The sequence below is a fragment of the Molossus molossus genome, unplaced genomic scaffold (genome assembly GCF_014108415.1).
Source record: "Molossus molossus isolate mMolMol1 unplaced genomic scaffold, mMolMol1.p scaffold_m16_p_11, whole genome shotgun sequence".
In the NCBI taxonomy this organism is placed as follows: domain Eukaryota; kingdom Metazoa; phylum Chordata; class Mammalia; order Chiroptera; family Molossidae; genus Molossus; species Molossus molossus.
The window spans coordinates 83,848,025-83,862,473 of NW_023425346.1; the positions used below are offsets into that span (position 1 = coordinate 83,848,025).

Sequence of the window (14,449 nt, forward strand, 5' to 3'; positions counted from 1 at the left end):
TCAGTTTATGTAACAGATCTGAAGTTGCACAGTGATTGCATCTTCAATAAAATTAGAAGGTAGTTGTTGATTGGAGGAAGACTTCTTTTACATATACCAAGAGTTCTCACAGGTATTAGAGACCTGATAGCAAAATGATCGGACCCTATATGGCAATACTTACGTAGAACCCCACATTTACATTTGCCATGTATCAACAGACTCCCCAAAGTCGGGGTGTTTCCACAATGAGCATTAAAATAAAGAGGAGGAGGCAGAGTTAGGAGAAATGGTTCCAGGCTGACACTACAGAAAACACATTGTTATCATTTTGAAGCTCTTTTTACATCTGTGACTGTGTACACTCTCTCTCCTTCATTCCTCCACCACAGGTTGCCACAGTTTTGACGACCATCTGTCCTCCAACCAAGATGGTGGGAAAAGCAAAAACGTGGTGAACCTTGGAGCAATCCGACAAGGCATGAAGCGCTTTCAATTTCTGTTGAACTGCTGTGAGCCGGGGACCATTCCTGACGCATCCATCCTAGCAGCCGCCCTGGATCTTGTAAGTTGTTGGAAGAATGTGCTCACATGCAGTCCAGTGAATTCTGCTGAAGGAGGACACCTGAATCCCTCATCCTGACCCCACCTGTGGGGTTATGGTTTGTTTTCTCAGCATTAGTGGCAAAAGAAGGAAGAAAGATGGTGAAGCGAGGGAAGAAAAGAAAGGGGGGGGATCTTAATATGCTTTGGGAAGTAGAATGTGTAACATCATGATTAAAAGTATCTGAGGGCTTTGGAATCAGACTGCCTCGGTTAAAATTGTGCCAACATTTACTAGCTAAACCTCTGTAAAATAGAGTAAAGTAATAATAATATCATAGCTGCCTTCTAGGGCTGTTGTGAGGATTAAATGAGCAGTTATATGTAAAGTTCTCAATAAAGGGCTTTACTGAAATATAGCAACTAATCAATAAAGTGGGCCATTATTATTGTTCACACTATTCTTAGTCTTATATCTGTCATGTATTAGTCCTTTAAACTCTGAGTCTTGGTTTATCAACTGAAGGGAAAATATGAAGCGAGGATCAATTTAAACTAATTGCACAAAGTGTATTGAATATCACATGATATTATACACATGTAAGGGATTAAAGAGTGTGTACAGTGGACCTTGTTTAGAAAATGTTTTTGTCAGGTAAACTAGGCCCAGATATGAGTTTTGAACTCAGCCTTTCCATTTCCTTTAGTTACCTTCTGGTTTAACAAACTCTTCATACACTGCATAAATACTCGGAACAGAATACCAAGTAAACACCAAGAAATATTTTGTTTTCACTTAAAAAAAAAAACTAAAGTAGACTTTTATTACAAAAAACAAGCTTTATGCTTGCCTATAAAAATGATCCTTTTTCCAGGTCTGCAACGCACAAATAAATGACTACTGGCCACTCCTGTTGTACCTTGGAAAATCATCCAGGCTTAATGTAATCACCCCAAAGTGATGTAATGCATGACATTTTTTTCTGTGACATTTGCAAATTTTGTTCTCAAGATACTTAGTGACGGCCAGGTAGGTGGATTCACTTAAGGCTGAAATGCAAATACCATTGTAATTACCCAAAATGATGACTTATCATTATATATGATTTTTCAGTCAGTTTCCCATTTCTGGATATTGACCTTTGCAAACACATTTGTAAATTCGCAGATGTTCAGTATATATTGATGTATGCTGTGGGACTGTAAAATGTGGAGGGTCACAGTCTCCAGGAGGGCTGAGCCTGGTGGCAATTAGACAATCAAGACGCCTTCCAAAGCTTGACAAGGCACGAAGACAATCCCGACTGTGTAAGTGGGAGAGTGGTAACTAGCCCGTCACTCTTTTGAGTCATTTATGGTTCTTCTTAATCACATCTCCATCTATTCCAGAAGAAACAGATAAAAATAAATAAATGTAAGAAATTCATAAGAAAAAGATAAACAATTGAACATTTAAAAATGGGTGAGTATATAAACAGCCAGTTCACCTAAAAAATGAGTAGCTAATAAAGTACACCCTGTCTTGCTTACAGTTAAGAAATGCTTATTAAAATGTCCACAAATTCCTATATTACAACCATCAGAGCTGCAATGTTTAGAAATGTTGACTGGGTATAAAATATCAGACAGCGCTACATGGTGTTGGTAGCAATAGAAGCAGCAGGATTTGATTGGAATGGAATGAAGGCAGTCTTGGAATGATAGTGAGAGAGCAGGAATGGTGAGTGGAGTTCTCCTTGGCCCTGCCCTCAATAGTTAAGTAATTTGGACTGAATGTGGGGGGAGGGGGGAGCGGCACGCAATTCTTCACATATCAGTTCTTTGAAATGACTTGGCATGAAAAAGCCTGGAGTCAGTGTGGCTTGCAGGATACTCACCATATAATGATTAAGTAACTCAACCAATATCTATGAAGAGCGTCCTGTGTGCCAGGCCTGGTGGTAACTGTTAATGAGAACAGAACAACGCGGTGGAGAGCGTCACCTGTTGGGCAGCTTTCCTTATGAAGGTCATATTTGTTTAGTGACCTACTTCCCAGACGTCCTAATGGGCAGTATTCTAAGGTTGATAAACTAATGATTAACATTTATAGTGTGCCTACTCTGTTTCCAGAGGAAAAAAATCAAAGCTTAGAAAATCTGACTGCCAAGCCAGGGCTAAAAGCAGTGAAGGACAGAGGAGATCTAGAACCTAGGCTTCGCAGGCGCTACAGTTTCTACTCTACCACGTTGACCCTCTCATTTAAAAATTATGTGGGATCACTATAGGAACTTACTTTTAAACATGCAAAAATAATAAATTATTTATTTTTTTGCTGATTGTTTGAATGTGATTAAGAAAGTCAAGATGGCAGAAGCTAGTTGAACAGCTGTTAAATACAGTGACTGCTCGGCCCGAGCACTTTGCAGGGGTTTAAGGTTGTGGTGCGCCCAAGGTACTGTCGTAGCTATGTTTGTCTCAATCCTAAAGTAACAGCGACTTTGGAAGCTTTTAGGGGCGTAAAGCATCAAATTTCTTAAGCAACCGTCCATTAAGATTAAGGAAAACAGTAACAAATCATATTCTCTCAACATGTTAAAAAATTGAGAGAAAGATATAGGCACAGTTGGCCATACAAACTGGAAAATGATGGGGTAATCAATAGCATTTGGACAACTATCAGTGAAATAAGCACCTGATGACAGAGCTAACAGATTGTCCGTCACTCACTGCAAAGGCCTGGGCCCCACATTTTCAGAGGTCCTGAGCTGACATCTCCACATCCATATGCATCGTTCAGTACACTTGACCCAGCAGCTCCTTTCATTTACACACTTTTTACATGAGAGAACAAAAACCCCAAGAGCTGAGATGACTTTGCTCAAGCTGAGATGACTACGCCAGCCAGGGCTATAAACAATTAGCCAGTTTTCTGATTCCATTCAGGACTCTTTAGCAACATCGTGTGCTTTCTCAGGGGAAAACAAAGTTATTTAAATAATTCAGAATGAGTCTCCCTTGGTACATTTTTAAAAAATACTTAAATATATATGATTTCCATAATAAAAAGAAGACGGTCAATGGTCTTTATGGTCCAAAAGCATTTGAATCTTCAAATGAGTTTTTTTATTACATGGCTACAAATGAAGAATTCATAAAAAGGAGAACATAAATTTTCAACTTTAAAAATTCATACCACATATTCACCCTCTAACGTAGTAATTTTAAACATTTTGGGGACATAGATCTTTTTAGAATTGGATGAAAGCTATGGAAAGTCTCCCAAGAGAAGTTCAGCTATAGACAAAATTTAGCATATAATGTCAGAAGGTTCCTGAACTCCCCCTCAAAACCATCCCTGCAACCAAAAATACTAAGAATTCTGTCTTAATTAATGCATTATCACTGGCAAAATGAGACTCTAGTCAAGTAACTGGAATGATTGTAGTAACATTTATTGATGATACAGAAACTACAGAAATAATTGCTTCCTACATGGAAAGCTTTTAGATTTATGTGTAACGTGGGCATGGCAGAAATGTGAGTCTGTAACAAAGTGAGCAACACATTTGAAGATTTGAAAAATAAGCCCAACAGAGCCAACTGATAGTTGGTTTCCGAACAGAGATGATTTTTTAAAGAATATTGATGAATACTTTGATCATCGAGTCTCTCTGATGCAGAGATTTGGTTCCCTGACATCAAATGGTCTTATATCTGTGATTTCCTATAATGCTTAGAATTTCCAAGGGCATGGGAGACAGGGCTTTCCACGTGCAGGTACACTCTGTTCCAGGCTGTAGCTTGACTCTTACTATTAAGTTAGGCTGAATCCCATGGAAAACTTATTTTACTTCCCCCAAAGAAAACCAGACCACTAGGTTTCTCCTTTTTAACTTTCTCGTGGAAACCACTTTGGCCCTGCTTGACCTTCTCAATATTATGAATCTCATGGTAAGAAATAAAATAATGGGAGCTTGATGCTTATAAGCAATGTCTTTGGAGACTCAATGTAAAGAGGCATTTTTCTGATCATTGTAGATGTCCCGTGATAAAGCAGCTGCATCAGGAAGTGGTGAGCTCTTTGTCACCAGGCTGGATTCAGTGGAGGCCAGTGTACAGTGTGAGTGATTTGTGGAAGTTCCTTGCATACCTGAGAGTCTTTGATTCCAGGTCGAGCCCAAGGAATATGCAGAGCTCAAAAGTCAGAATTCCAGAGGTCAGAGCCAGTCAAAGTTTAAAGGAGTCCAGGGTTTTCCATTATCAGACACAGAGAGAAGCCAGGTAGACCTGGTTGGTTGAATAAATGAGATATGGTGGTTGTTGTGGTGATGGTAGTCATTGTAGTAGTGTTCTTGGTGGCAGCGATAGTGGCAGATGTTGTGGTAGAAGACGACAATAGAAACATTTTCATTACACTTACCGGTTTATAAAGCTCCTTCCCCTTAATCATCTTATTTCTTTATGTAAGAGGAAAGGATCAAGCCAGGAAATGGCCCTCAGACAAGGGCACACTTAGATTTTATTTCTGAAGTGTACAGAAGTGAAAGAATTGAAGTCACTTGTGAATCTGACAAGTGGACTAAGAGGAAAGGAAACGTAGCTGTATGCCCTGTGCACTTGAATGAAAGTCCCATTCTGTTTTTACTGTCATCGGCACAGTTGCTCATACTTGTTGATCTGGGTCATGAGTTCCTCAGGATTGCTCTTTCACAAATATCTTCTGCTACATGTATTTTTAACTATTGTTTCCTCTGTGTTTGGCTTCACTTAATATTGATCTCTTTGGCTTCCAGTATTTCAGAAATGCTTCACTTTTAAAATGTGATGTTCAATGCATTTGTGGTTTTATTCATATATATGTGTATAAATAGAGATAGAAATATCTATAATTCTACCTAATAGATAAAAATAGGAATATAGAAATATAGAGAGATGTAGATATAGATATAAATGACATAGATTGATACATTGATGATAGATATATAGGTAACAAATAGATAGGCAGATATAATGCAGATACAGATATAGATATAGATACAGATATAAACAGTTATAGATTCTGCCATTTCATCACATAGGATTTGGAAGAGGAGGGAAAACAATGAATCTGTTCATTATCATATTTTAGTTCAACACATTTTCCCATCTCTTTTATTGTCTGCTTGTATTGGGTGTGGAATTGATTTTTAAGTGCAGCTTAAATACAGTTTTTACATTATGACATAATACTTATTTCAGAGGTTTTCATTATTGTATTGCTTTACTCATAGAATTTAACTGTTATTTTTCAAGTTTGCAATTTTCTTCACAATCAAAAAGTATTGTTAAATAAGAAAATACTAGAAATGTCAAAGTTCAAAGTCTTTCCAGTGTGAAGGTTTTTGTTTTAAACGACCATCTTGTCATTATTGCTATGACTATTACACTTAGGGATAACTGGTTTAATTTTAAGTTCACACAGCTCTTTCTCATACTGTTCAGTATAAGTTTAATAGATGCAACTATGAGGCATTTTAAAAAAGAGATGTTTTTAAAAACTAATTTCATCTCTAGGTTTATATAATCTCTAAGCGCAAAAAAAGAAAAATTAAACAGTTCAAACAAAAAGTACATCTTTTAGGTGAATATTCTATCCTTTTTTTTAAAATCCAGTTGAATATATAAAATGTGCAGACACAGCGATGTCTAATTTATTAGCATGGATAACACTAATAATGACAGCTTGCTTTAGGAACAATTTCATGAATACAAGAAAGTCAGTGGAGAAAAAATAAGAGCATAGAGTTCTCCCTAGTCTGTGGGATGGAGAAAACCTAATTCATGTTCAATTATATAACTTCATAAGTACTTAGCTTTTGGAGGAATGATTGTATAATTTTTACCCAAACTGGGACACTCTTGGGTGAGAAAGGTGTACTGTCAAAAACTGTCCCAGTTAAGCAGACATAAACTGGGACTCTCCGGGGAAAATGAGAGATGTGTTACCATCGGTATGGTATGCTTTCAGGATCATTGCATCAAATCTATCCCACGTGGGACCTTAACATCATAGGACTAGTTCAGCAATGCAAATTGGCTCCTTTCAAAGAAATAGGAATATACTCATAAGATGAACTATCAAAGCCAAATAATACTGCGTACTTTTTGAATCATAAACAAGGTTGACATAACTCACTGATAGCCAGAACTAAAATGTTGAAATATTCACTTAACTAGTGGTACTCTTATATTACAGAATTTTAAAAAATATTCTAATTATAAAATGTAGCATACAAAGAGTATATATGACAAATATGTAGAGTTCAAAGAAAAAAATTTAAATAGCACATGTATACCACATACCTTAAAAAACAGAACATTTCCAGCTTCTTTGAATTCCCTTCCCTGATCACATATATACCACATACCCATACCCCCCAGAAGATTCTGCTCTCTTAAACTTTGTTTTAATTTCCCTTATGCTTTCTTTATTTTACCATGAGTCTGTATCCCTAGGGAATATATTGCTTTGTTTTGCCTAGTTTTGAAATTCATTTAAAGCAAGCTGTCCTCTTTATTTTTTTTATCCTCACCCGAGGACATTTTTCGATATTTTGTTCAGATAGAGTGGGAGGGAGAGAGAGAGAGAGAGAAACATTGATGTGAAAGGGACATATCGAGTGGTTGCCACCCACATGACCCAACCAGGGCTGGGGACAAACTGCAACCAAGGTACGTGCCCTTAGCAGGAACTGAACCCGGGTCTCCCCAGACCGCAGGCTGACGCTCTAACCGCTGAGCCAACCCGACCAGGGCAAGCTGTCCTCTTTTTGTTCAGCATTAAGTTTGAGTTCCTCCTGGATGCCTTTAGCATTAATATATTAATTTTCACTCATGAATGGTATTTGTTTGTTTGAATATACCACAACTTAGATACTCATTCTATGTTACATGTACATTTTTATGTTTTCAAAATGTTGGCTATTTTGAACAATGCCACCATGAAAATTACTGCATGAAAGCCTTGATTCATAATAGTTTTCTAAATATACCTTAGAGTGAAATTCAGTCATAATTTTACTATTATGATGCCAGAGCATATTTCATAGTTGCAACAGTTAAACACAAGTACCAGCAGTGTAATTACACTTGCTCTGTGTTCTTGCCAACACTTGTATTGTCCAACTTTTTTTTTTTTTTACCTAATGCATTAAAGTAATAATACTTTGTTTTTCAATCTAAAGTTTGAAACATCTTTTCATGGGTTTATTTACCATTCATGTTTCAATTTGGTGAAAGATCCCATTAATGTGTATTTTTTTTTAATTAAAGGATTATTTAACTTTTTATTAATAATTTTAAGAGAGGATATAAATAATATCAATAATAATCTATTTTCTGTTTTTACATTGCTTCATCTCCCAGCTTGTGGCTTATTTATTTTTCTTTATGATGTATTTTAATGAAGATAAAATTTTAACTTAATGTAATATAATTAATTAAAAATTTCTTCTGTAGATAGAATTTTTTATGTCTTTTCAAAGAAATTCTCAGGTAATAAATACATTCTTATATTTTCCTCTAAAAGTTTTAAAATACACATTTCACACAAGTTTTTTACTAGAATGTACTGTGTCAACGATAGAAAAGAAATTTCTTTTCTTTTTTCACGTTGAAAAAGAATTAGCTTAGTATAGTATATCGACTAGTTCCTACTTTATTTTCTAATGTGCAATGTCATCTTAATCATGTGTCAGGTTTCCATATGTGTACAGGTGTGATTCTGTTCCATTCTCTGTGTATCCTGAGTTAATGCACTCTGTCTTAATAGCTAGACCTATTAACATAAGCTAGGCTATTCTTGACTCTTTGCTCTTCCATGTGAATTTTATAAGTAACATATCAGGTTCGATGAAAATCCTTTGATGTATTCTTTTTTTAAAAATGTATTTATCATTATATTTTATTAATTAATTTTTGTTACAGATGTTTCTCTTTTTTCCCCCACTGATTCCCACCCCCCCTCCCTGCCCTGTCCCCAGCTTTGTTGTCCATGTCCATTGTTCATGCATACATGCGTGTAAGTTCTGTGGTTTGTCTCTCCCCCACCACCCCCTTTTCTGGAGATTGTCAGTCTGTACCCCACTTCCACATCTCTGGGCCTACCCCATTCCTCAGACTGTTATGTTCATTATATTCCACAAATAAGTGAGATCATATGATACTTGTCTTTCTCTGTTTGGATTGTTTCACTTAGGATGATACTTTCTAGGTCCCTCCATGTAGTCTCAAAGGTAAGAGATCTTTCTTTCTTACAGCTGTGTAGTACTCCATTGTGTATATGTACCACAGCTTTTTCATCCATTTGTCTACTGATGGACACTTGGGCTGTTTCCAGATCTTAGCTATTGTAAATAGTGCTGCTACAAACATGGGGGTACATAAATTCTTTCTGATTGGTGTTTCAGGCTTCTTAGGGTATATTCCTAGAAGTGGGATCACTGGGTCAAATGGCAGTTCAATTTTTAATTTTTTGAGGTAACACCATATTATTTTCCATAGTGGCTGCACCAGTCTGCATTCCCACCAGCAGTGTACTAGAGTCCCCTTTTCTCCACACCCTCGCGAACACTTGTTATTTGATGATTTGTTGATGGCGGACATTCTGACAGGTGTGAGGTGATACCTCATTGTTGTTTTAATTTGCATCTCTCTGATAATTAGTGATGTTGAGCATTTCTTCATATGTCTCTTGGCCATTTGTATGTCCCGTTTGGAGAGGTGTCTACTTAGTTCCTCTGCCCATTTTTTTTCCCCCCAAATCTTTATTGTTGGATGTAAAATGTATTACAGATGTTCCACACTTTTCCCCCATTGACCCCCTCCTCCCCACTCCCGCCCCCCTCCCACCTTTTCCCACACTATTGTCTGTGTCCATTCGTTATGCATATAAGTTCTTTGGTTTATTTCTTCCCATCCCCCCAACCCCTTTCCCTTTGAGGAAAATCTAGCAATGAATTTGTGCTTCTTAATACCTTCACCTTTTTCACCCATCCCCCCAACCCCCCTTCCCAACTGGCAACCAACAAAATGTTCTCTGTATCTATGAGAATGTTTCTGTTCTTCCTGTTCATTTTGTTTGTAGATTCCATTGTTGATAGATATGTATTCATTGCCATTTTGTTTGATCATACATTTTATCTTTTTCTTCAAAAAGACCCTTCATCATTTCATATAATAACGGTTTGGTAGTGATGAACTCCTTTAACTTTTCCTTGTCTGGGAAAGTTTTTATATGTCCATCAATTATAAATGACAGCTTTGATGGATAGAGTAATTTTGGTTGTAGGTTCTTGGTTTTCATCACTCTGAATATTTCTTGCCACTCCCTTCTGGCCTGCAAAGTTTCTTTTGAGAAATCAGCTGACAGCCTAATGGGTACTCCCTTGTAGGTAACTAGCTGCCTTTCTCTTGCTGCTTTTAAGATTCTCTCTTTGTCTTGAACCTTTTGCATTTTGATAATGATGTGTCTTGGTGTGTGCCTCTTGGGGTTCATCTTGTTTGGGACTCTCTGTGCTTCCTGGACTTGTATGTCTGTTTCCTTCACCAAGTTAGGAAAGTTTTCTGCCATTATTGTTTCAAACAGGTTTTCGATTTCTTGTTCTCTCTCTTCTCCTTCGGGCAACCCCAAGATGCGAATGTTGGCACGCTTGAAGTTGTTCCAGAGGCTCCTTACACTATCCTCTTTTTTTTTTATTCTTTTTTCTTTTTGCTGTTCTGATTGGGGATTTTTTGCTTCCTTATATTCCAAATCGATGGTTTGCTCCTTGGATTTACATACTCTATTATTGAAGCTGTGTAAATTATTCTTTATTTCAGTTAATGCCTCCTTTAATTCTAACTGTGTATCCATGATTTCTAACTGGTCCTTTTTTATGCTCTTGAGGCCCTCCCTAAGTTCACTGAGGTTCTCACTAAGTTCATTGAGCATCCTTATAAGCAGTATTTTGAACTCAGTATCTGTTAGGTTGCTTATCTCCCTTTCGTTTAGTTATTTTATTGGGGTTTTGTTCTGTTCTTTCATTTGGGACCTGTTTCTTTGTATCCTCATTTTGGCTGCCTCCCTGTGTTTGTTTCTGTGTATTACTTAATGAGAGGTATGGGGCTCGCTGAGACCCGGTGCTGCTCGTTTGAAAGAATTTAGGAAAAACCTGAAGCAGGATCCAAGACCGGCCAATCCTATGGTTAAGCAAGTGGCAACAGCTTGGGTGGGCTTGAAAGTTGTGTGGGGCGGGGCGGGGCCTCAGGGAGTCAGCAGGGCGGGGCTACGAGTGTGAGCCAGGTTGCTGGAGTCCCAGATATGGCTTCTGTCTGGCGCCCCCGGGAATGGCTCACCAAAGGAACAAAGGCCTCTGACAGCAAGTTTGTCCCCGAGGAAGCCCCCTCTCCAGCGCTCGCTCCAGTGCCAAACAGCTCAGTTCTTCCCTGTATGTCTCTGGCGCCCCTCGAGCTGCCTCCCCTCCGAGCTTAGAGGGAGAGAGTCCGTTAAGTCCGTGCGCGGGCCCTTTAAGGAGCTGCCTGGGGCTCCAGCCCCTCAGCCTCCCTGAGCCTCAGTTCCCGCTGGTTTTCCAGCCAGAAGTTATGGGGATTCTCTTCCTGGCGCTGGAACCCTGAACTGGGCACCTGGTGTGGGACGGGGACCCCTCAGTCCTCAGGAAGGACCTTCCCAGCCGCGGGAGCCTCCTGATTTTTATCCACCATGCTTGGGTGTGGGACCAGCCCGTCTCGCCGCCGCCGCCGCTGCGCCACCGCCCCCCACTCGCGCCACCGCCTGTCCTACCGGTCTGGATGTAGCTGCTTTTTTTTCTTAGTTCCGTAGTTGTACGACTTCCATTCAGCTTGATTTCAGGCGGTTTTGAATGATGGTTGTTCTGTAGTTTAGTTGTAACTTTGATGTGGTTGTGGGAGGACGCGATACCGCGGTTACCTACGCCGCCATCTTGACCGGAAGTCCTCTGCCCATTTTTTAATTGGGTTCTTTGTCTTCCTTTTGTGGAGTTGTATGAGCACTCAATATATATGGGAAATTAACCCCTTATCTGATATATCATTGGCAATTATGCTCTCCCATACAGTGGGTAGCCTTTCCGTTTTGATGATTGTATCTTTCGCTGTGCAGAAGCTTCTGAATTTGATGTAGTCCCATGTGTTCATTTTCTCCTTTGTTTCTATTGCCTTAGGTGATGTATCAGTGAAAATTCTGCTGTGTATGATGTCTGAAATTTTGTTGCCTACAGTTTCTTCAAGGATTTTTATGGATTCATGAGTCACATTTAAGTCTTTTATCCATTTTGAGTTTATTTTTGTGTATGGTGTAAGTTGATGGTCTAGTTTCATTTTTCTGCATGTAGCTGTCCAATTTTCCCAACACCATTTATTAAAGAGGCTGTCTTTACTCCACTGTATGCTCTTGCCACCTTTGTCAAATATTAATTGAGCATATTGCCTTGGGTCCGTTTCTGGGTTCTCTGTTCTGTTCCACTGGTCTATATGCCTGTTCTTGTGCCAGTACGAGGCTGTTTTGATTACAGTGGCTTTGTAGTATAACCTGAAATCTGGTAATGTGATCCCTCCAACTTTGTTCTTCTTTTTCAAGATTGCTGTGGCTATTCGAGGTCTTTTTTGGTTCCATATGAACTTTTGAAGTACTTGTTCTAATTCTGTGAAGTATACCGTTGATATTTTGATGGGGATTACATTGAATCTATAGATTGCTTTGGGTAATATGGACATTTTAATGATGTTAATTCTTCCAATCCATGAACAAGGTATGTGCTTCCATTTTTTTATATCTTCCTCTATTTCTTTTTTCAATGACCTGTAGTTTTCTGCGAATAGGTCCTTTATTTATTCTTGAAATTATATTGAGTCTATAGATAAATCTAGAGATATTTGAAATTCAGGTCTGAATTGATTATTCAAAGGTTTTATTTATTCCTGAGTCAGTTTAAGGGATTTTAATTTTTTTCAGTAATTTTACCCCATTTTCATATTTGTTGGCATAAAATTGATTATAATATTTTCTGATTAGTTCTTAATCTTTGCAGCACCTGTAGTTATTTTACCTATTTTTATTCCTAAAATCACTTACTCTTTTCTCTTGATTAGTCTTGGCAGATATTTGTTCATTCCATTAATCTTTTAAAATGGCCTTGTTGATTCTCTTTACTGAATCTTTGTTCTCTAAATAATTAATTCCTGCTCTTATTTTTATTTTCTTCTTACTTTGAATTTATTATAGTATTCTTTAGTTTATTAGTTGATTGTTTAGCTCATAATTTTTTCTTTCCAAACCTGAGTATTTAGCTATTAATCTTCCTCTAAGTACTACTTTAACTACATGTCATAAATTTGGATAAGTAGTATTTTTGTTGCAATTTACTTTTAAGTACTTTTTAATTTCTTTAATGACTTCCGTTTGACCCATGGGTCATTTAGATATGTATGTGTATGTTTCAATTTATAAATTCCAGGGTCTTATAAGGTATCCTTTTGTTGTTGGTTTCTAACTTTATTTTCAGATAATGATTCTTTGAAATTAATTTAGAGTGGCTTTATGAACTAGAACATTATCATTTTTCATAAATGTCCCATGTGTAGTTAAAAATATACATATTTTCCAGTTGTTAGATACAGTGTTTAAATTAAAATCTTCTACATCCTTAGGTATTTTTTCCCCCTCACTGCCTGGTCTGTCAATTACTAAATTTATTGTGTTAAAATATCTACTATGCTGGCAAATTTGTCCATTTATACTTATAATTTCAACAGTAAATATTTAGAAGTAGACAGTTTGGAAGTGTAACATGTATCTGGTGCTATGAACCTTTTATCACTATTTAGTGACCCATATTTTTCTAGTAATTTTTTATTTTAAGATATGTTTTTCTCTGATACAAATATAGCTGAAACCGTTTTATTAAGTTAGCATTGGCCTGACATGTCTTTTTGCCAATTCTTTACTTTCAACTTGTTCTCATCTTTGTATTTTAGATATATGTCTCTTGTGAAATAGCATATATTTGAATTTTCATAGCATTTTAACAAGATTTTTGTGGAAAATATAGTACATTTATACAGATTATTATTATTACTGATATAGATTCACTTCTGCCTCCCTTTGCCTATTTAGCACATTTTCATTATTTCCTTATGTGTGAGTTCTTGTTTCCATTCATGTTTTCTTTTAAATTGTGTTGCATTTTGTTTTATTTCTTTTTCTTTGGCTTTGTTTAGCTTCCTTTTTGTTTGCTTATTTTCCTTTACCCATTTAGAAATTATTACATTCTATTTGTGTTTTTAAAAATTGCATACATATTTAAATGAAGTCTAAAATTAATGAATTCTTTGCTCTTTTCTCAAAACATAAAAGACTATACATGGTTTAAACCCCAACTATGATTCAGTTTAATTCTATCTTATTTTTCTTTTAACATTGACAAAGTAGACATTCGTTTACTGATTTTTAGGAATTATTATGTTTTTCTTTATTGGTTTTAGAGAGAGAGGAAGGGAGAGAGGGAGAGAAATTGAAACATCGATGAGAGAGAACATGGATTGGCCGCCTCCTCCATGCCCCTCACTGGGGGATTTGGCCCACAACCTGGCATGTGCCCTGACCAGGAATCGAACCAACGACCTCTTGGCGCAAGGGTCGATGCTCAACCACTGAGCCACACTGGCTGGACGTGGGAAATTTTCCCCAAAGCTTAGCCAATTCTTTGCTTACTACTTTGCCTTGTATAGCAGACATTCCTTCTAAGATCTTTATCCTTCTGAACTTCTAAAAGTTTCTTAGTGATGATCAAATGGCAGTAGCTTTTTCAGCTATAGTTTGACTTGAAAAGGTCTTTTTTTCTAGTCTCATTCTTAAAAGATACTTTTGCTAGAATTATAATTATAGGCT

The 14,449-nt window shown here is 37.2% G+C and overlaps 1 protein-coding gene across 3 annotated transcripts in view; it reads left to right on the forward strand.

Annotated features, from left to right (window-relative positions):
* The window catches only part of UNC80 (unc-80 homolog, NALCN channel complex subunit), a 217,818-nt gene that overhangs the window by 77,230 nt on the left and 126,139 nt on the right, over positions 1-14,449 (forward strand). For all 3 annotated transcript variants that reach the window (XM_036254642.1, XM_036254641.1, XM_036254643.1), the window contains exon 22: positions 372-544. In XM_036254642.1, the coding sequence (XP_036110535.1) occupies positions 372-544 (173 nt within the window). The remainder of the gene's footprint in view (positions 1-371; positions 545-14,449) is intronic.